The following is a 22,956-nucleotide window of genomic DNA, read 5'->3' on the forward strand; positions in this document are numbered from 1 at the left end:
GCTTTCTACACATCCTCTCCAGCATCTTCTGTCACATGAATTTTTGATCTTAGCCATTCTAACTGATGTGAAGTAGAATCTCAGGGTCATTTTGATGTGCAGTTCCCTAATGACAAGGATGTTGAACACATATCTTTAAGTGATTCTCAGCCATTTGAGATTCCCCAGTTGAGAATGCTTTATTTAGCTCTGTTCCCCACTTTTAATAGAGTTTTTTGGTTCTCTGACCTCTAACTTCTTGTGTTCTTTGAATATTTTAGATTTTAGCCCTCTATTGGATGTAGGGTTGATAAAGTTGTTTTCCCAATCTGGGTGTTGTCATTCTCCCTACAGACAGTGTCCTTTGCCTTACAGAAGATTTTTAATTTTATGAGGTCCCATTTATCAATTGTTTATCTTAGAACATGAGCCATCAGTGTTCTGTCCAGAAAATTTTTCCTTTGTACATGTGTTCGAGGCTCTTTCAAACTTTCTCATATATTTTATTCAGTGTATCTGGTTCATGTGGAGGTCCTTGGTCTACTTGGACCTGAGCTTTGTACAAGGAGATAACAATGGACCAATTTGCATTTTTTACAAGTGAACTACCAATTGAACCAGCACCATTTGTTGAAAATGCTGTCTTTTATCCATTGGATAGTTTTAGTTCCTTTGTCAAAGATCAAGGGACCATAGGTGTGTGGGTTTATTTCTGGGTTTTCAATTCTATTCCATTGGTCTGCCTACGTGTCTCTGTACCAATACCAGGCAGTTTGTCACTATTGCTCTATAGTATAGCTTGAGGTCAGAGATGATGATTCCCCCCAGAAGTTCTCTTAGTGTTGAGACTAGATTTGCTATCACATGTTTTTTGTTATTCCAGATGAGTTTGAGAATCACTCTTGCTCTCTCTGTGAAAAGTTGAGTTGGAATTTTGATGGGGATTGCATTGACTCTGTAGATTGCTTTTGTTTAGATAGTCTTTTTTTTTTTTTACTATATTGTTAATCCTGCCAATCCATGAGGATAGGAGATCTTTCCGTCTTCTGAAGTTGTCTTTGATTTCCTTATTCATAGACTTGAAGTTCTTGTCATACATATCTTTCACTTGCTTGGTTAGAGTCACACCAAGATATTATACATTATGTGGGACTATTGTGAAGGGTGTCATTTCCCTAATTTCCTTCTCAGCCCATTTATCCTTTGAGTAGAGGAAGGTTACTATTTGTTTTAGTTAATTTTATATCCAGCCACATTACTAAAGTTGTTTATCAGGTGTAGGAGTTCTCTGGTGAAAATTTTAGGGTCACTTATATGTATATATGTATATCATATCATCTGCAAATAGTGATATCTTGACTTCCTCCTTTCTAATTTGTATCCCTTTAATCTCATTTGTTGTCTAATTTCTTGGCTAGAACTTCCAGTACTAAATTAAATAGATACAGAGAGAGTGGACAGCCTTCTCTCCTGTCCCTGATTTTAATGGGATTGCTTCAAGTTTCTCTCCATTCAGTTTGATGTTGACTATTGGTTTGCCGTATATTGCTTTTGCTATGTTTACATATGGTCCTTGAATTCCAGATCTTTCCAAGACTTTTAACATTAATGGATGTTATATTTTGTCTTAGGCTTTTCCAACATCTAATGAGATGATCATGTGGTTTTGGGGCTTTTTTTAGTTTGTTTATATAGTGGAATATATTAATGGAATTCTGTACAATAAACCATCCCTGAATACCTGGAATGAAACCTTCTTGACCATGGTGATTGATCATTTTGATATGTTCTTGGATTCAGTTTGCAAGAATTTTATTGAGTATTTTTGCATCAATATTCATAAGGGAAATTTGTCTGAAGTCCTCTTTGTTGGTTGTGTCTTTGTGTTGTTTAGGTATCTTTGTAACTGTGCTTTCATACAACAAATTGGGTAGCGTTCCTACTTATTGTATTTTTGAAGAATAATTCTAGAAGTATTGGTCTTCTTTGAAGGACTGATAGAATTCTGCACTAAAATCATCTAGCACTGGGCTTTTTCTATTGGTTGGAAGAATTCAGTGACTACTTCTATTTCGTTGGGAGTTATGGGAGTGTTTAGATGGTTTATCTGACCCTGGTTTAACTTTGGTACCTGGTACCTGTCTAGAATATCACCTATTTCATCTAAATTTTCCAGGTTTGTTAAGGATAGGCTTTTGTGACTATTGCTCTGTAATACTGCTTGAAGTCAGGGATGGTGATTCCCCCAGAAGTTCTGTTATTGTTGAGTATAATTTTTGCTATCCTGGATTTTTTGTTATTCCAAATGAATTTACAAATTGTTCTTTCTAACTCTATGAAGAATTGAGTTGGAATTTTGATAGAGATGGCAGTGTATCTGTAGATTGCTTTTGGTAAAATGGCCATTGTTACCATATTAATCCTGCCAATTCATGAGCACGGGAGATCTTTGGATCTTCTGGGAAATTCTTCAATTTCTTTCTTCAGACACTTGAAGTCTTGTCATACATATCTTTCACATGCTGTGTTACAGTCACACCGAGGTATGTTACATTATTGGTGACTAGTGTGAAGGGTGTTTCCCTAATTTCTTTCTCAGCCTGTTTATCCTTTGACTAGAGGAAGGTTACCAATTTGTTTGAGTTAATTTTATATCCAGCCACTTTGCTGAAGTTGTTTATAAGGCTTAGTAGTTCTCTCTCACTTAAGTATCATATCATCTGCAAATAGTGATATTTTGACTTCTTCCTTTCGAGTTTGTATCCCTTTGACCTCGTTTTGTTGACTGATTGCTCTGGCAAGGAAGTTGAGTACTATATTGAATAGGTAGGGAGTGGGTAGCCTTGTCTAGTCCCTGATTATAGAGGGATTGCTTCAAGTTTCTCTCCATTTAGTTTGATGTTGGCTACTGGTTTGCTATATGTTGTTTTAGTATGATTATGTATGGGCCTTGAACTTCTGATCTTTCCAAGACTTTTTTTTCATCTTTATTAACTTGGGTGTTTCTTATTTACATTTTGATTGTTATTTCCTTTCCCGGTTTCCATGCAAACATCCCCCTAACCCCTTCCTCTCCCCTTCTCTATGGGTGTTCCCTTCCACATACTCCCCCCATTACTGCCCTCCCCACAACAATCACGTTCACTGGGGATTCAGTCTTGGCAGGACCAAGGGCTTCCCCTTCCACTGGTGCTCTTACTAGGATATTCATTGCTACCTATGAGGTCAGAGTCCAGGGTCAGTCCATGTATAGTCTTTAGGTAGTGGCTTAGTCCCTGGAAGCTCTGGTTGCTTGGCATTGTTGTTCATATGGGGTCTCGAGCTCCTTCAAGCTCTTCCAGTCATTTCTCTGATTCCTTCAACAGGGGTCCCGTTCTCAGTTCAGTGCTTTGCTGCTGGCATTCGCCTCTGTATTTGCTGTATTCTGGCTGTGTCTCTCAGGATCGATCTACATCCGGCTCCTGTCAGTCTGCACTTCTTTGCTTCATCCATCTTGTCTAATTGGGTAGCTGTATATGTATGGGCCACATGTGGGGCAGGCTCTGAATGGGTGTTCCTTCTGCCTCTGTTTTTAACTTTGCCTCCCTATTCCCTGTCAAGGGCATTCTTGTTCCCCTTTTAAAGAAAGAGTGAAGCATTCTCATTTTGGTCATCCTTCTTGAGTTTCATGTGTTCCGTGCATCTAGGGCAATTCAAGCATTTGGCTAATAGCCACTTATCAATGAGTGCATACCATGTGTGTTTTTCTGTGATGGGGTTACCTCACTCAGGATGATATTTTCCAGTTCCATCGATTTGCCTATGAATTTCATAAAGTCATTGTTTTTGATAGCTGAGTAATATTCCATTGTGTAGATGTACCACATTTTCTGTATCCATTCCTCTGTTGAAGAGCATCTGGGTTCTTTCCAGCTTCTGGCTATTATAAATAAGGCTGCTATGAACATAGTGGAGCATGTGTCTTTGTTATATGTTGGGGCATCTTTTGAAGTTCTTATCATACAGATCTTTCACTTGCTTGGTTAAAGTCATACCGAGGTATTGTATATTATTTGGGACTATTATGAAGGGTGTCGTTTCCCTAATTTCTTTCTCGGCTTGATTCTCTTTTGTGTAGAGGAAGGCTACTGATTTATTTGAGTTAATTTTATACCCAGCCACTTTGCTGAAGGTGTTTATCAGGTTTAGTAGTTCTCTGGTGGAACTTTTGGGTTCACTTCAATATACTATCATATCATCTGCAAATGATGATATTTTGACTTCTTCTTTTCCAATCTGTATCCCTTTGATCTCCTTTCGTTTTCTGGTTGCTCTGACTAGAACTTCAAGGACTATATTGAATAAATAGAGAGAGAGTGGGCAGCCCTGTCTAGTCCCTGATTTTAGTGGGATTGCTTCAAATTTCTCTCCATTTAGTTTAATGTTAGCTACTGGTTTGCTGTATATGGCTTTTACTATATTTAGGTATGGGCCTTGAATTCCTATTCTTTCCAGGACTTTTATCATGAAGGGGTGTTGAATGTTGTCAAATGCTTTCTCAGCATCTAATGAAATAATCATGTGGTTTTTATCTTTCAGTTTGTTTATATATTGGATTACGTCAATGGTTTTCGATATATTAAACCATCCCTGCGTGCCTGGGATGAAGCCAACTTGATCATGATGGATGATTGTTTTGATGTGCTCTTGGATTCGGTTTGCAAGAATTTTATTGAGTATTTTTGCGTCGATATTCATAAGGGAACTTGGTCTGAAGTTCTCTTTCTTTGTTGGGTCTTTGTGTGGTTTAGGTATATGAGTAATTGTGGCTTCATAGAAGGGATTCGGTATTGCACCATCTGTTTCAATTTTGTGGAAAAGTTTGGATGGTCTTGGTATGAGGTCTTCTATGAAGGGCTGATAGAATTCTGCACTGAACCCATCTGGACCTGGGGTCTTTTTAGTTTGGAGACCTTTAATGACTGCTTCTATTTCATTAGGAGTTATGGGGTTGTTTAAATGGTTTATCTGTTCCTGATTCAACTTTGGTACCTGGTATCTGTCTAGGAAATTGTCCATTTCCTTCAGATTTTCCAGTTTTGTTGAATATAGACTTTTGTAGTAGGATCTGATGATTTTTTTAATTTCCTCTGATTCTGTTGTTATGTCTCCCTTTTCATTTCTGATTTTGTTAATTTTGACACACTCTCTGTGTCCTCTCATTAGTCTGGCTAAAGGTTTATCTATCTTGTTGATTTTCTCAAAGAACCAACTTTTAGTTCTGTTGATTCTTTGTATACTCCTTTTTGTTTCTACTTGGTTGATTTCAGCTCTGAGTTTGATTATTTCCTGCCTTCTACTCCTCCTGGGTGTATTTGCTTCTTTTTGTTCTAGCGCTTTCAGGTGTGCTGTCAAGCTGCTGATATATGCCCTCTCCTGTTTCTTTCTGCAGGCACTCAGAGCTATGAGTTTCCCTCTTAGCACAGCTTTCATTGTGTCCCATAAGTTTGGATACGTTGTATCTTCATTTTCATTAAATTCTAAGAAGTCTTTAATTTCTTGCTTTATTTCTTCCTTGACCAAGTTATCATTGAGTAGAGCATTGTTCAACTTCCATGTATATGTGGGCATTCTTCCCTTATTGTTATTGAAGATCAGCTGTAGCCCGTGGTGATCTGATAGGAAATAGGACGCATGGGACTATTTCTATCTTTCTGTATCTGTTAAGGCCTGTTTTATGACCAATTATATGGTCAATTTTGCAGAAAGTACCATGAGGTGGTGAGAAGAAGGTATATCCGTTTGTTTTAGGATAGAATGTTCTATAAATATCTGTTAAGTCCATTTGGTTCATGACTTCTCTTAGTCTGTCTATGTCTCTGCTTAGTTTCTGTTTCCATGATCTGTCCATTGATGAGAGTGGGGTGTTGAAATCTCCTACTATTATTGTGTGAGGTGCAATGTGTGTTTTGAGCTTTAGTAAGGTTCCTTTTATGTATGTAGGTGCCCTTGTATTTGGAGCATAGATATTTAGGATTGAGAGTTCATCTTGGTGGATTTTTCCTTTGATGAATATGAAGTGTCCTTCCTTATCTTTTTTGATGACTTTTGGTTGAAAATTGATTTTATTTGATATTAGAATGGCTACTCCAGCTTGCTCCTTCGGACCATTTGCTTGGAAAGTTGTTTTCCAGCCTTTCACTCTGAGGTAGTGTCTGTCTTTGTCTCTGAGGTGTGTTTCTTGTAGGCAGCAGAATGCAGGGTCCTCATTGTGTATCCAGTTTGTTAGTCTATGTCTTTTTATTGGAATTGAGTCCATTGATGTTGAGAGATATTAAGGAATAGTGATTGTTGCTTCCTGTTATATTCGTACTTGGATATGAGATTATGTTTGTGTGCTTTTCTTCTCCTTGTTTTGTTGCCAATACGATTAGTTTCTTGCTTGCTTTTTCTAGAGTGTAGCTTGCCGCCTTGTGTTGGGCTTTACCATTTATTATCCTTTGTAAGGCTGGATTTGTAGAAAGATATTGTGTAAATTTGGTTTTGTCATGGAATATCTTGGTTTCTCCATCTATGTTAATTGAGAGTTTTGCTGGATACAGTAACCTGGGCTGGCATTTGTGTTCTCTTAGAGTCTGTATGACATCTGTCCAGGATCTTCTGGTTTTCATAGTCTCTGGTGAGAAGTCTGGTGTGATTCTGATAGGTCTGCCTTTATAAGTTATTTGACCTTTTTCCCTTACTGCTTTTAATATTCTTTCTTTATTTTGTGCATTTGCTGTTTTGACTATTATGTGACGGGAGGTGTTTCTTTTCTGGTCCAATTTAATTGGAGTTCTGTAGGGTTCTTGTATGTTTATGGGCATCTCTTTCTTTAGGTTAGGGAAGTTTTCTTCTATGATTTTGTTGAAGATATTTACTTGTCCTTTGAGCTGGGAGTCTTCACTCTCTTCTATACCTATTATCCTTAGGTTTGATCTTCTCATTGAGTCCTGGATTTCCTGTGTGTTTTGGACCAGTAGCTTTTTCCGTTTTACATTATCTTTGACAGTTGTGTCGATGATTTCTAAGGAATCTTCTGCTCCTGAGATTCTCTCTTCTATCTCTTGCATTCTGTTGGTGATGCTTGTATTTACAGCTTCCTTGTCTCTTTCTATATCCAGGGTTGTTTCCCTTTCTTTATTGCTTTCTTTATTGCTTCTATTTCCATTTTTAATTCCTTCACCTGTTTGATTGTGTTTTCCTGGAATTCTTTCAGGGATTTTTGTGATTCCTCTCTACAGGCTTCTACTTGTTTACTTATGTTTTCCTGCATTTCTCTAAGGGAGTTCTTTGTCTTTCTTGAAGTCCTCCATCGTCATGATCAAATGTGATTTAAAATCAAGATCTTGCTTTTCTGGTGTGTTTGGAAATTCAGTGTTTGCTTTGGTGGGAGAATTGGGCTCCAATGATGCCATGTCATCTTGTTCTCTGTTGCTTGGGTTCGTACGCTTGCCTCTCGCCATCAGGTTGTCTCTGGTGTTAACTCATTCTGCTATTTCTGACAGTGGCTAGACCATCCTATAGGCCTGTGTGTTAGGAGTGCTGTAGACCTGTTTTCCTCTTTTCTTTCAGTCAGTTATGGGAACAGAGTGTTCTGCTTTTAGGCGTGTAGTCTTTCCTGTCTACTGATCTTCAGCTGTTCCTGTGGGCAGGCATGTATCCTGAGACTACCAGGCAGGTCACTTGGAGCAGAAAAGTTGCTCTTACCTCTGCTCCTGGGGCTGAAGCTGCTCCTGGGGCATTGTGTTTGAGCTCTCTGTGAGGGCGGCAACCAGAAGGTCCGGCCCTGCCTTTTCCCTGTGCCCCTGTGCACAGGGGTCCCAGATGGTGTTTTCCTCTGGAGTCAGAAATGTGGGCAGAGTGTAGTCTCTTCTGGCTTCCCAGGCATGTCTGCCCCTCTAAAGGTTTAGCTCTCCCTCCCAAGGGATTTGGGTGCAGGGAGCTATTTACCGGGTCCCTTCAGATCTGCGTGGTGTCCAGACCGCAGGGGACCTGTGGCTTAAGTGCCCCTATCTTCCTGTTCCCAGAGGCCCTATACAGTTTCCTCTTGGGCCAGGAATGTGGGCAGGGGTGGGCAGTATTGGTGGTCTTTCTGCCCTGTAGTCTCAGGAGTGCCCACCTGTCTGAGTGGTGAACTCTCTCTCCCACGGGATTTGGGAGCAGGGAGCTGTGGGCCGGGATCAGCTAGGTTCGGGCTCCAGCTCCTTCACAAGACTTTTAAGATGAAGGGGTGTTGAATTTTGTCAAATGCTTTCTCAGGATCTAATGAGATGATCATGTGGTTTTTTTTCTCTTTGAATTTATTTACATAGTGGATTATGTTGATGGATTTTCATATATTAAACCATCCCTGCTGGCATTTGTGTTCTCTTAGAGTCTGTATGACATCTTCCCAGGATCTTCTGGCTTTCATAGTCTGGTGAGAAGTCTGGTGTAATTCTGATAGATCTGCCTTTATATGTTACTTGAACTTTCCCCCTTACTGCTTTTAATATTCTTTCTTTGTTTTGTGCATTTGGTGTTTTGACCATTATGTGAAGGGAAGAATTTCTTCTCTGATCCAATCAGAGTTCTGTAGGTTTCTGTATGATTATGGACATCTCTTTCTTTAGGTTAGGAAATGTTTCTTCTATAATTTTCTTGAAGATACTTACTGGCCCTTTATGTTGGGAATCTTTGTTCTCTTCTATATCTATTATTTGTAGGTTTTGTCTTCTCATTGTATCCTGGATTTCCTGGATGGTTTCGGTTAGGAAAGAGGAGGTGAGTAGGAAGTGCCAGCCCTAGCTGAGGAGAGATTGGCAATCTGTAGCTGCAGAAGGAGGGAGAATGAGGTTTGCTTAAGGATGTGATAGGCCATGGTATGTCAGCTGTGCTCCATTGCAGTCTCTACATCAAGATTATTGGGACGGGTTGGGGATTTAGCTCAGTGGTAGAGCGCTTGCCTAGCTAAGCGCAAGGCCCTGGGTTCGGTCCCCAGCTCTGAAAAATAAAAAGAGTATTGGGACAGGGCAAATAAAATTCAGTGAACAAGAGAAAGAGGGAATTTTATCTTCACACAGTGTAATCCAAATAGCACAAACCAAAACACAAAACAAACCCTTTTTACTACTTTCCCTTTGAGTTCTGAAAACTGACTAAGCTCAGCTGGTAGCTTAGCTGGTTTCCACTCAGGGATTCTCCACACACACACCCCCACCTTTTCCTCCCTCTCCCTACCACTACTCCTGGCTTCTATTCTGGGATTCTCCTAAGACTGGTCAACAATGGCTGGAAATATTTAGATACCTTCCTCATTCCTATGTCTGCTGCATGGTCAAGACAGAATCAGAGGACTGTAGTCACACCTTCAGCCTTTCTCACTGCCATGCTCGTCCTTGAATCATGTCTCAGATGGTATCTTCCAACTACCTGAATGTCCTATGAGCTAAAGATTGACACTGAAGAGACTTTGCTGGAGGAAGAAACCAGCTGATGACTATCTTGCTTTTTTTTGTAACATTTTTCTAGCATGTCACAACACTTCCACCACATTTTCCATACTCCCTGGTCTCTGTCCTTTTCTCTTATTCTTTTGTCATAGCCTTTTCTCACTCCCACTTCTGTCTTTAGCTTACCAAGTTCACATGTTTCTTTTTTTTTTCCTTTTATTGGATTTTTAATTTACATTTCAAATGTTATTCCCTTCCCCGGTTTCCTGGACATAAGCCCCCTATTCCGTTCCCCTCCCCTTCCTCTATAAGGGCATTCCCTCCCCATCCAACCTCCTTATCCATCCCACCCCCACATTCCCCTACACTGAGGGCTAATGTTTCTTTACACGAGTAAATGCCTTTTTAAATTCATTCCTTGTACATTTTGTTCATGTTTGAGAGAAGTGAACCTTCAGTGGTTGCAACTGAAAGAGGCCCTGGGTGGCATGTTAAAACATAGTCCCTTCACTGTAACATATACTTTGTTTTCTCAAAATGTAAAAATTTTTTAAGGTTTACATGAAAATCATATCTACTAGACTTACATATGTTTCTTAAATAGTATAACTACAAAAGAGGAATGCTACCACCCAGAAATCTACTTTACAGATGAAGGATTGAATATGAACAAAAACTAACAAGCATGTGTGACAATGTCATAAAAGTCCATAATTAGTACAATTCACCCACCCCTTGTTACAGATGAAACATACAAAGAATGGATTTTAAAAGATGTTTATTTGTGTAAAGAAACATTAGGAGCTTGAAAAGTTAGAAAACAGAAGTGCAAGTGAGATAAAGCCATGGAAAAGAATAAGAGAAATGACAGAGAACTCTAACACAAAACCATGCAGTGGTAGGAGAGGTGTTTTTTACAGCATTTTTTCACATTATCATATAATGTTCTCCAACATCATATTTGAATTAATTTATATTAATTAATGTAAAGTTAATATAGTTAATTAATATGAAGTTAATATGAGTAAATTTATCTTTCTCTACTGGCAATTTTCAGATGACTTTGAAAGTGTTTTTTAATGAGCACCTTTTCTATAGCTTTGATGTTTGATTTTTGTAAGGACAAGGCAATGTAAGAATTTTTCGCACCTGACTTACACTCAAGTAAATAAAATGTATTCTCTGATGGTTCTTCAGTTACCTGGAACAACAAAAAGTATTTCCACAGTTTTTACACTTACAGAGTTTCTCCCTCTTATAGCATCTCATATATTCTAGAAATTTGTTAGGTGAATGAAAAGTTTCTCACATTGTACATTTAAATTTTTTCCTGATTTTAATGAATGCGTGTATTAGTGACTTTTCTCTTTGGTATGATGAATACCTGACAAAAGAAACTTACACAATGGAGGTTTTATGTTGGCTCACAATATGGCCTATCAGGGCATGGAAGGCAGAAAGACAGGACATGAAGCAGCTGGTCATACGGCATCTGATTTGGAAAGCAGAGAAAGATGAATGCTTGTGGTCTGTTCACTTTCTCTGGACCCTTGGAATAGGTTCAGATGCAGAAGGTTGGGAATTCTGCCCTCCTAAAGTCTCAAAGGCCTTCATGCCCTCATAACAGAAAGAGCAGGACCCAGAGACCAGGTTTTTCGTGTTGTTTGTTTGATTTCCAGCCCTGGAGATCAAATCCTGAGCCTCACGCTCACCTACTGCTAAGCTAAACTCTAGGCCTCTCACCTCGGTGCTTGAATTAAACATGAAGCCTGGGTACGGAAACATTGGAACCTGGGATTGTTTACATGCTGCTTATAGAGTTTGTGCAGTACATGAAAGTCCCATAGTGTCCTCCATCCAGACTAGCCATATGTGTTTAAGCTGGTACTAGCAAACGAATCTGGTTCCTACCACATGAAGTGATTAAATTGAATTGAGAATCTCAAGAGAATAAGAACCTGTGGTTGGGGGATGGTGGGCTTAGTCAGTGACAGAAGACAGAGAAACAGGTGGAATGAAAATTCTGTCCTTTCTTCTCTGTGGCTCCTTCTGTTAGGTTGCAAGGAATAACACAACATGGAAGGAATTGTTCTTTCCTGCCTGTGGGAAGCTGTCACTGGTTCCTATAAAATGATCCACAGAAGAATAAAGTCTTAACTTTTAGGGCTGTTGGGGTAAAAGACACATATGTCCTCGCAACACAAGGGAAAAAGATAAAGGCGTTCCAGCAGACATAAAAAGGCTTAAGCAACAAGGTAAAGTGGAGGCCAAACTAGGGTTCAACTGTGAAGAGGAGAAACCATGGTCTGAACACAAATGGAGCTGGTTGAGCTTGCAGAATGGGATAAACATCTCCAGACTGAAGGAGGGAGAGGATGGGCTATGGGAAGGACTGAGATTAAGAGGAAGCAGAGAATCTCTCTCTCCAAGGAACCCTCCCCTTTGGCATCTCCTTAAAAGAGATGGTGGCATCCAGAACCCTGCAATTTATTGAGGTGCCCAAGATTTAGCTGTGGCTCCAGAAACCTCTGGGATAAGGTCTCTCATCTACCTACCCCATTGCCAGTCTCCACTGATCAATTCAGAGAGTTCACTGTGGTCTCATACAACTTAACCCCATTAACCCAGTCAGGCATTAATATTCATTTCAAACCAGGGAGTGTAATGTGCAGTTTTCCACAACTACTCTGGTCCTCAGTGGATGCTCACTAAAAATAGTGATTTATTACACAAAACACTTGATGTTTTTGTCAGTTGTTTCACTCAAGCCCAGGTTGATCTGTGTCTTTATTATTCTTAGAAGGAAACTGGAATTCACATTGATGCTGTGCTTCTGCCAAGCAAAATCAAGACTCCTGTCACATTCTCACTTTCACTCTGACCTTGGATGACAGCATTTCTTGGCACCTGAGATGCAGCACTACATTTATGCCTGTATTTGTCATGTTAAATACATGTTTGATTGGAGTACTTGCTTCGTGTGTGTGTGTGTGTGTGTGACACACACACATCTCAAATTATATATATATATATATATCATATATATGATATATATATCAGATATATACTTTGTCAAATTTCTGGTAATGCTCTTTAAACCCTCAATATTCATCTCAATATTCCTTTAAAATCTATTGTAAATATAAAGATCAGAAAATTATTAGAGACTAAGGTGAAAAATAATAAATACTCCTCATTGGATGCTGAAAATCTATTAGGATCATACTGAGACATCAGAAGTTGTTGATAATGTCATGTTTATTAAAAAAATCTTGATCGCTGAAAGAATCAAAATGCTATCAGGGTGTCATCACTCCATGGAGTTTAGACTTAGCCCATAAGACTCTACATTTCAGACCATAGTCTACTACAAGTCATCTAATCTCAAACTTCAGGTTCAAAATCAATTTGTTTCTGAGGAAGGATAATGAAAATACACAGGAAGACTCAAAGACAGTTCAGCCCTCCCAAATCAAATGTCAACTTCTATTTTTAGCTTCCATCTGATCTAGCAAAAAATATGTGGTTTTATTTATTTCCAAAGATACAGCTAAATAGTCCCATTTTTTCCTGTCACCGTGACCAAACGAATGGACTTTGCCACAAGGGTTTCTAACACAAGGAACAGACTCGAGATCTCTCTGTGTCAGATACAGATTTATCCAGATTTATTCAGAAACAACAGAAGGATTGTTTTACCCATGCTTTTTGTCACAGCTAACTCTTATCACTGTCCCCATTCCAGGACAAATAAAGTGGCTCAAACTCTCAGAATGCAAAAACTAACTCAAGAGGTGAGAAACCTTGGGTAGTTATCCAGGCGCATAAGCCATATATCATGTAATAAAGATGGAGTTTTTACGGGTAAGGCCAAGAGGTGAACATAAAATTTTGAGTCTAATGTTAGTGAGAGGAGAAGGAAAAAGCAAAAACAGTAGCTCACATTAACATCAATTTTTTCCTTGGAAGCTTTAAGGGGTCCAAAGGGAAGAATTAGAGAAAAATAGTAGTGGGTTTCTTGAAGACCGGAGGTCACCTGAAGCAATTATCCAACAATTCTCAAACTGCTATGGGGTCTGTCAATCACACACCACCTAAGTCTGTCAGAGGCTCACGCACTTCGATTCTAAGTGTAATTCCCACTTCTGTACGTCTGAAGAGGTACATTCTTCAGATGCTGTACGTCTGAAGAAAGGAAAGACATTTTCATACAGCTGTAAGACTAAAGTTCATGGGGCACATCTGTTCTCATGGAGAGCTTTTGATTCCCTGACAATACAGAACTCTATCACTCTGCCATCAGGCACAGAGACCTCATTTCTCAGGCTCAGAGTTGTATGCGCTCACACACAACCACACACTTCCATTAATCAGTGGCAGGTCACCAGAACTCGGAGGTCATCTACAAAACCATTGCAGTGGACAGAAAAGGTTAGCTTGCTAACCTTCCGTGCACAAACAAGCTTGTCCTATGCCCATGGGATAGCCAATGCACAGTGAAACTACAAGCCCAAGAGAAGAGCTTTGGGAATCACATTTTAATTTCTGAGAAAAGGGAAAATTTTCCTGAGAGCTGCCTTGACCTCCTTGTTTCTCAAGGTGTAGATCAGAGGGTTGAGCGTGGGGCTCAGCATGGTATACAGCACACCAGCCAGTTTGCTCTTCTCTGCGTTATAGCTGGAGACGGGGCTTATGTAGGCATAGAAGACAGCAGTGTAATACATGCACACCACAATGAGGTGGGAAGAGCAGGTAGAGAAGGCTTTCTGCCTCCCTTCTGAAGTCCGCATCTTCAGGATGCTGGAGATGATGAAGCCGTACGACACGATGGTCATCAGGAAGTTCAATATGCCATAAAAGACGTCAGCCAAGACAATCATGACACTGTTCACATAGGTGGAGCTACAGGAGAGAAGCAGCATGGGAGGCACCTCACAGAAGAAGTGCGTAATGACATTGGGACCACAAAAATTCAAGCGCGTCATCAGTCCTGTGTGAATGGCTGTGTTGAAAGCACAAAGCGCCCACACTCCAGCAGCCAGCACGCCGCAAAATGCTTTGCTCATCATGGTGCTGTAGTGCAGAGGATGGCAGATGGCTGCATAACGGTCGTAGGCCATGACAGTGAGGAGGAGCAACTCTGAGGAAGCAGACCATGTAAGGAAATAGAGCTGGGTCATGCAGCCACCATAGGAGATAGGGTTCCTCTTTGACACCAGACCCTTCAGGGCCTTGGGCATAATGGAGGAGGTACAGATGACATCCATGGTAGCCAAATTGAATAAGAAAAAATACATGGGGGTGTGGAGCCCAGGGTTGCAGGTGATGGCCAAGATGATAAGGACATTACCTGAGAGGGCCACACAGTAGAGAGAGAGGAAACAGATAAACAAGAGCAGCTGGTACTGCGGGTGCTCAGAGAAGCCCTGAAGGATGAACTCTGTTACCAGTGTCTGGTTTCTCATCGCCCTTGACTGAGAAGGATGTTAGAGACTAGTAGATGATTATGGACCTACATTTTCATAAGCTTTCAGGGCTAAAAGAAAGAGAAGTGAAAGGTTTCTTAAGAAATGTGTTTACCTTGTTTCCTTCCCAGACAACGTGGCATGAACAAGTGATAACATGCAGCTTTATTGGGGTACACTAAGATAAACACTCCACTGTTACACAAATAAGTGCAAGTCACCAATTACAGTCAGAGAAATGCAAACTGAATCAAAGATCCACTCTGTCATCCATAACTTGATCAACCTAGGACGTTGATGGACTTAGTATTCACATGGCTCCAACGAACAAGGAAGATGAAGCTTGAGGAATAATGTCCAAAGTTGTTCCCAGGCCTCCACATACATTTGGACATTGCACATGGGTATCTGCACACACAAATGCACCAGAACACATGAACACACACATGCACACACACACACACACACACACACACACACACACAAATATGTTTTCCAACAATGCTTTCCTTTCTGAAAAACCTTCTTGAGTAAATAAAATTTAAAAAATATCTTCTCAGAACAAAATAATTTAGGACTGGAAATTACAAAACTACCTGTACTCTTTAAGATGAATTTATCATTGTATATCCATGTAGTACTAGATACTTTCAAAATGATGTGCTGACAGCCTCTTACTGATTCTTTTTAAGTACATTGAAGATGTAAAAATAGTATGCACAATCATTAAGATTTAAAGAACAAAAAATTAATAAGGGGGCATTGGTGTACATATCTGGAGGCAAAACGAGCTATGCATAATAGATCAGGATGGCTCTCACTTCATTGCTTTTGCTAATGTGTTTTCTGATTTTTCTCTAGAGTAGCTTTTCTGAAAGGCAGGTGTTCCAGGTAATCTCCTTCTAATAATTCAGTGACTCCTCACTGCTGACAGCCCAAACACCCCCATACAGTACTTCTGGAAGCTTCCCCTACAGTAAACTCTTCTGACCTGTCTTAACTCTCAAAGTCACAGTCACAGCTACAGCCACTGCCACAGCCAGCCCTCTGCAAATTCACTAGGCCACATCAGTTGCAGGGAGAGGGGATAGATCCCACAGCTTCCTCAGCCGCAAGGTTCTCCTCCTCCTCAAAAGCCAAATGGGTCACCTGTTCCTCTTTCTGAACATCACCTCCCTGGTGAGAAACGGTGACTCTCCCTTTTGTGAACCCTCAGGATTGAGTACTGACTTTTGTCCTAGGACCCAGTGCAGGTGCTGTTGACTCGATTACAAAGCTGGCTCCCTAACGTTGGTCCAAGTGCCCGTGTGTGATTTCGCCCCAAGTGCTGACATTCAACGATGTCTGTTTCTTCAATGCTAAAGAACATCTAATCTTGGTATCGGTGACAGCAAGCACAGTTTCATTCTCCAGGCTCTGCACACTGTGAGTGGGGAGGAAACCAGAGTGGGTGCCACATTTGTACCTTCTGTCTTCTCAATCCCTTCCTCATTAAAAGGATAAGAATAGTTCTTTTCAAGCTAAGAACTGCATCTTTTGCCAAACTTCTAGAGATGCATTTGTCCCAAAATATTAAAGGCTTACACAAAATGTCTAAGCATCAGCTACAGTCAGGTCTAGTGCTCTTCTGAAAGATGACAAATGTCCTTTGAGCAGAAGAGCATGGCATCACAATGGCATACAGCAACAGGCTGACTCAGGATGAAGCCCGTGCTGGCCACCCTGCCGTCCTTTCATCTCCGTATCTTCCTGGGATCTGAGGATCAGGACACCCCAATTGTTTGCATGAATAAAATAAGCACAATACGCCTGTTTCACTGATTTCATTTTTGCTTGAGAACAAAATACTGGACAGTATTCCTTTTCTTAATTTATTTGGATCAAGAGAAATATGTGACGATATGAGTTCCTCACCACTGCCCAGAGGGTGAATTGTTCATTAGCAAGGGAGACAGAAAAGCTGAGGCTGAGAAAGTTAGGGTGAAAGGGGAGCACTGCTGGCTTTGATGGTCTACTGCAAGGTGTCTGCACTCTACCCTGAAATATTTACACACTGGCTTTTCCAGCCACCGTGTTCCCTCCACAGCATACACTGTGGACTGGCCAGAGTGTGTTGCCATAGCTACACTGGGAGGAGACCAGCACTCCCATTCCCTTCATTTGCAGAGCAGTGGAGTGCTCCATCGGTCACGTGTTACTGAGCTCCAAGAAAAGCACCACACAGTAAAGTTGAAGCCTGCGTCTTTTTCTTCAGGTGAGGGTAGAAAAAATAAACAAGTCTTTGATGAATGAAGGGTCTTTACAGGGATAGAGTAGTTTCAACTAATCCCTTTAAACTAAAAAAGCATATTCCCCTACAGAGAACTACCCACTTCAAGTGATTTTTTAAGGCAAGGTGGGCAGTGCCCTGGTCCAGCTAGTCAACGGGCAAGCCCGGAATCAGGATACAAGAGCGTCTATGAGAATGACATGAGGTCTACCTCACCAGTCTCTTCTCCTGAAAGGCAAAACACTAGCTCTCCTGTGAGGATTCCAGAGCATTGGCTTCAGTTCTCACCAAGCCTCAGAATTATCACGAAGGGAGTGAATGGAAAGAGCAAGGTTTCTGAAATCAGCTGTGCGATTTAAACGCCTGCCACACTCAGACACCACACAGAGCCTAGCACATGCTAAAGCAGAATTAAGAAAAAAAGGTTCATCTGTCAACAACCGGCATGGGTATTTTTCTGGTTGTGCTGCGGGGTCCAAACCTTAAACTCTTAGCTTCATTAGCATCACATTTGCAACCTTGCCACATTTTTGGATCAAACAGTAAGGATGGTAGATGGAGAAATATTTCCATGTCCACTGGTGCTATGGAACTAAATACATTTAGCTAAGGAAACACAGGTTGTTTCTATGCCACTCACTAATATCAAGCAGGCAGGGTTACAAGTCAAACTTTCCCCACCGTTTTATCTTACCCCGTGGAACAAACAGTCCTTGAAATACTCGCCATTACCTTGATAATCTTCCCCCTTGTGCAGTAAATGCAATGCATGTCTGACTTTCTCTCTGTCAACCACAGCTGGGGACAAGGTGGAGCTGAGATCCTGAGCAGGCAATGAGGGTTTTCGTCCTCCTATATAAGTTCATATTGCCAAGACGTTTAGGCTCATCGTCAGTAAAATCTGTCCCTGTTTATGGGAAACATCCTCTCCTTTAAATGGACCCAGAAGGAGCAATTAAATTAAATCCCTCTTTGCTGGGGTTTGGCTGTCACTGGTGGACACATACGTGCCATTTGGGCTTCAAGCCAAATGTGTGGAACAGAATATAAGCCCCAGTGGGAGATGTCAGGACATCCCCACTGTCCCAGCTCAGAGGATTGAGGTCAGGGAAGACCCAAGCTCAGTTACTCACACTTAGAATGTGGCATTTAGTTTTCTTGATTTGAATATATTTGCTCAATAAAATGATGGTCAGATTTATCCACTTTCCTGAAAATTGAATAATTCCATTCTTTTTGATGCTTGAATAAAACTTCATTGTCTATATATGCCACATTTCCTTTATCCATTTATTTGTTGATAGAAGCCTATGCTTGCCCAATAATAGCTATTACAACTAATGCAGCCATAAACATAATTGTATAATTTGTGTGTAGTACATCAACTTACAGTCCTTCAGTAAAAGCCCCAGGCATGTTATGGATGGTTCTTAGAAAGTTTTTTAAGGAACTTCACACTGATTTCCATAGTCTTTGGACTGATATGTATTCCCACCAACAACACATAAGGGTTTTCCTTTCCCTGTGTCTTCTCCTGCACTTATTATTATTTATGCTTTTAGTGGTGGCCATTCAATGTAGTTTTAATTTGCATTTCTCTGATGGCTAAGAAAATGTATTTTTTCAAGTTTATTGGTTCCTTGTATGTTATCTTTTCAGGGTTGATTGTTAATTAGCCCATTTACTTATTGAATTATTTAGTTTTGTAGTATTTAGTAATTTGAGTCTTCTATATTACCTAGATATTGATTTTTTTGTAGAGCTATAGTTAAGAACATGTTTTCTCCCATTGCATGGGCTATTCTTTCTCATTGTTTCCTTTGCCCTGTGGTTGTTGCTATTTGTTTTTAATTTTGTGGAAGTCCTACTTGTCAATTCTTGGCTTTATTTCCTGAGCTATATTGGCATCCTTTTCCAAAAGCCCTTTCCTGTGACTGTATCTTCAGTTTTGCACTAATAGCTTTAGAATTTTAGGTACATCAAGATGTTTATTTGCTACAAACTCCTGTGCATTACTGCTCAAGGACCAGGCCTTCTCACTTTTCCCAGCAACCAGCGGCACCTACCAATGAGCCTCACAGGAGACATCCTCAAACTAGCACCTTTAGTTGAGATGGTAATGTCGAAATGTTTATCATCTCACAAAATGTGCAATTGTTTATCCCAAGATCTTTGATAAAGGGATGGAAGAAGTGTTTGTGAAAGGAAACAGCAAGGGTTGTGGTCACAGTCAGTGGGGTAGGAGCAAAGCTGGGGATGTGGCACAGGTAGATCACATGGGTTCTACTGCCCCTTGCCTCTATGCCCCTCCCCTCTGTGCCCCATTCCTCTTGCCTCTTTCCCTACCCCACTGCTCCTTTTTTCTAGCTTCCTGACCTCTACAAGTACTCTGGGTTAAATATTCAGATATAAAAATCCAAAGCATTAAGAGAACTGAGACATCTTGAATTATTTTTGAGCAGGGTGAGAGATAGGGATCTCATTTCATAATTCTACATGTAGATATCCAGTTTTCCCAGCACCATTTGTTGAAAAGTCTTTTTCCAACATCTTTTGACACTTTGTCAAGAGTCCATTGGCTTCTTGGGCAAGGTGGTATGTACCTGTAATCAAACCACTCAGGAGTTAGAGACAGGTGGGTCAGGTGGTCAAGGTCATCCACAACTACATTGTGAATTCAAGATCTGCTTGTGCTACATGAAACCCTGTGTCAATAAACTATGTCAGATGGGTGTAGCTGTGTGGTTTCATTTCTGGTTCCTCTAAACTATTCCACTGATGTATATTTTTAGTTTTGTTCAAGTATTGTGTCATGTTACCATGGCTGTGTAATGTAACTTGAGGTCAGCATGGTTCTTTTTTTAGCATTATTTTGCCAATTCGGACTTTCACACTTCCATATGAATTGTACGATTATTGTCTCTGTTTCTCTGAAAAAGGGATGACGTTAGGATTTTGATAGGGATTTCACTAAATGTATTGATCACTAGTGGCAATTTAACCATTTTGTGATATTAATTTATAGATTCATAACATGATATGCCTTCTAGTATCTTCATTTTTCTACAGTTTTCCTTTTTTACTTTGTGACATCCTTTTTTCTTAACTCACCAAGTCTAATTTGTGCTACCTAAATACTCATGAATGTGGGCTTTCCACCTACCAGGAGCTATACCCTTAAAACAACAACAAAAACCAACCTGAATCTACTTCTCCCAGCAGCTATCCATTGTTAGTGGCCCCTCAGCTGAGAAGACTGTTTCTATACCAGGATTTTTGTCTTACACAGGTCTGTGTGTGCTGACACAACCTCTGTGAGTGTATATGCAACTGCTCGGCTGTGTCTGGAGGACACTATTTTCTCATCCACCACCTATGGCTCTTACAATCTTTCTGCTCACCCTTCAACACTGATACCAAAGCCTAGGGAAGAGGGGTGAAATGTAGATGTTCCGTTTATTTTTGAATATTCCACAATCTTTTATTCTCTGACCTTAGACAGTTGTGTTACTCACTGCCCACTGGATAAAGAAGCTCTTCTTCTCCTCACTCTCTCTCTCTCTCTCTCTCTCTCTCTCTCTCTCTCTCTCTCTCTCTCTCTTCTCAGATGTTCAGGATGGATCTTCAGGTTTAGTCCAGAAGCAGTTTACTGCAATGCCCAACACTAGACTGTAAGGATGTTAAGAAGGAAGATCAAATAGCCAATGTGCCAAATTAACGGAAAAAAGATTAATCTATGGGTATAGTGATAAGCCATTAGGAATCGTTTGAATTCCATTAAACAGAATAGTAGTGGGTTCTTCTCAACAGACCATGGACAATCTATTTCTGGGTTCTTGGTCAAGATAACAGTGCCATATATGGGTCCATCTCCTGAAGTGAGCCTTAAGTCCAATCAGATAGTGTTTGGTTACAGCCATGACATTTGTCTTGCGACTGCACCAGCAGGTGTGTCTGGCCAGGTCACTCATTAATGGAATTTGCAGCTGGGTAAGGCTGATGACTACTTTTCTCCTCCAGCACAATAAAAGCCAAGTAGGAACGAAGACAGCAGGTAATGTTAGCTTTATTTCCCTGTATTCTGTTGAGTTTTCAATACCTTTACCTTGTTAAGACACTCCTTGTGTGTTTATTTGGCACAGTGGCCATTTGATCTTCCTTCTTAACATCCTTACAGTCTGATTTTGGGCATTGCAGTAAACAGCTTCTGGACTAAACCTGAAGGTTCATCCTGAACATCTGAGAAGTAAGAAAGAGAGAGATGTGAAGAGCAGAGGAAGCGCTAAGTAAGCAAAGTCCTTAGTAAATGTCTGCTATTGACATGGGCAGGGCCATGTCAAGGACATCTTAGATCCATGGGAAATGCCAAAGTCTCCCTTCCTGGCCCATGTGGGTGAGAAAATGTCCACTCTAGTATTCTCATCCTGGATGGTTACAGCCTGACAAGCATTAGCTTATTGGTGGCTAAACCTGCCCCCATTGTTCAGCTGAGTGCCATAAACCACGCATCCTTCTTCAGCTTTATGCAATAACCCTGACTCCATGTTCAGATGTCTATAATAAGCATGCTGAGTTCCCAGAGTGCTGCAGCTTCTTCATCAGATAGCTCTGAACACAGATCCTATCTTTTCTCTGTCCCTGTGTTTATCCTTTCTTTGTTTCCTCACCGAATAAGTCAAGTCCCTTGAGTCACACAGGATATGGTAATTATACATTAAGTGGACTTAACTGAGTAATACTCCATTGTGTAGCGTATTATCCATTCTTCTGTTTAGAGACATCTAGGTTGTTTCCAGCTGCTGGTTATTATGGCTAGAGCTACAATGGACATGGTTGACTAAGTGTCCTTGTGGTGGAATGAGGTGTCCTTTGCATATATGCACAAGAGTGGACTAGCTAGACCTTGAGGTGGACCAGTTCCCAACTGTCTTAGTCAGGGTTTTACTACTGTGAACAAACACCATGACCAAGGCAAGTCTTATAAAGACATTTAATTGGGACTGGCTTACAGGTTCAGAGGCTCAGTCCATTATCATCAAGGCAGGAGCATGGCAGCATCCAGGAAGGCATGGTGCAGGCAGAGCCGAGAGTTCTATATCTTCATCTGAATGCTGCTAGCAGAATACTTGTTTCCAGGCAGCTAGTATGAGGGTCTTAAAGCCCATACTCACAGTGACATACCTAATCCAACAGGGGTATGCCCTCTAATAGTGCCATTCCCTTGGCCAAGCATCACATCAACTTTCTAAGGAATCTCCATATTGATTCCATAATGGTTGTACAAGTTTGCATTCCCATCAGCAATAGATGAATGCTCTCCTGTGTCCTTGGCCTTATAGAAGCTTTTCAGATTCATGAGGTCCCGTTTAAAATAGTTAATTTTAGTGTCTGCCTTATGGGTGTTCTGTTCAAAAAGGCATCTGAGTTCCCAGACTGCTGCAGCTTCTTCATCAGGTAGCTCTGAACACAGATCCTATCTTTTCTCTGTCCCTTGTTTATCCTTTCTTTGTTTCCTCACTGATTAAATCAAGTCAAATCCCTTGAGTCACATAGGATATGGTAATTATACATTAAGTGGACTTAACTGAGTAATACTCCATTGTGAAGCGTATTACCCATTCTTCTGTTTAGGGACATCTAGGTTGTTTCCAGCTGCTGGCTATTATGGCTAGAGCTACAATGAACATGGTTGAATCCTATCTTAATATCTTAATGCTATCTTTTACTATCTTAATCCCCCTGAAACATGAATATGAAAGGTCTATCTTCTGATATCTTCTTCAATGAAGAG

General features: G+C 40.5%; 1 protein-coding gene across 2 annotated transcripts; it reads right to left on the reverse strand.

The window, feature by feature from the left end:
- Positions 1-13,969: 13,969 nt before the first annotated feature.
- Positions 13,970-21,615, reverse strand: LOC116904628 (olfactory receptor 13A1). 2 transcript variants are annotated; one of them, XM_032907419.1, is made up of 2 exons: positions 21,602-21,615; positions 13,970-14,891 (listed from the first exon to the last, which is right to left on the reverse strand). In XM_032907419.1, exons 1-2 carry the CDS (start codon positions 21,613-21,615, stop codon positions 13,970-13,972), a joined length of 936 nt encoding a protein of 311 aa, XP_032763310.1. The 2 variants fall into 2 exon arrangements, with proteins under 2 accessions (XP_032763310.1, XP_032763311.1); XM_032907420.1 differs by lacking the exon at positions 21,602-21,615 and having other exon boundaries at positions 13,970-14,896.
- Positions 21,616-22,956: the final 1,341 nt, after the last annotated feature.

This window comes from Rattus rattus, chromosome 6 (genome assembly GCF_011064425.1).
Source record: "Rattus rattus isolate New Zealand chromosome 6, Rrattus_CSIRO_v1, whole genome shotgun sequence".
Lineage (NCBI taxonomy): Eukaryota > Metazoa > Chordata > Mammalia > Rodentia > Muridae > Rattus > Rattus rattus.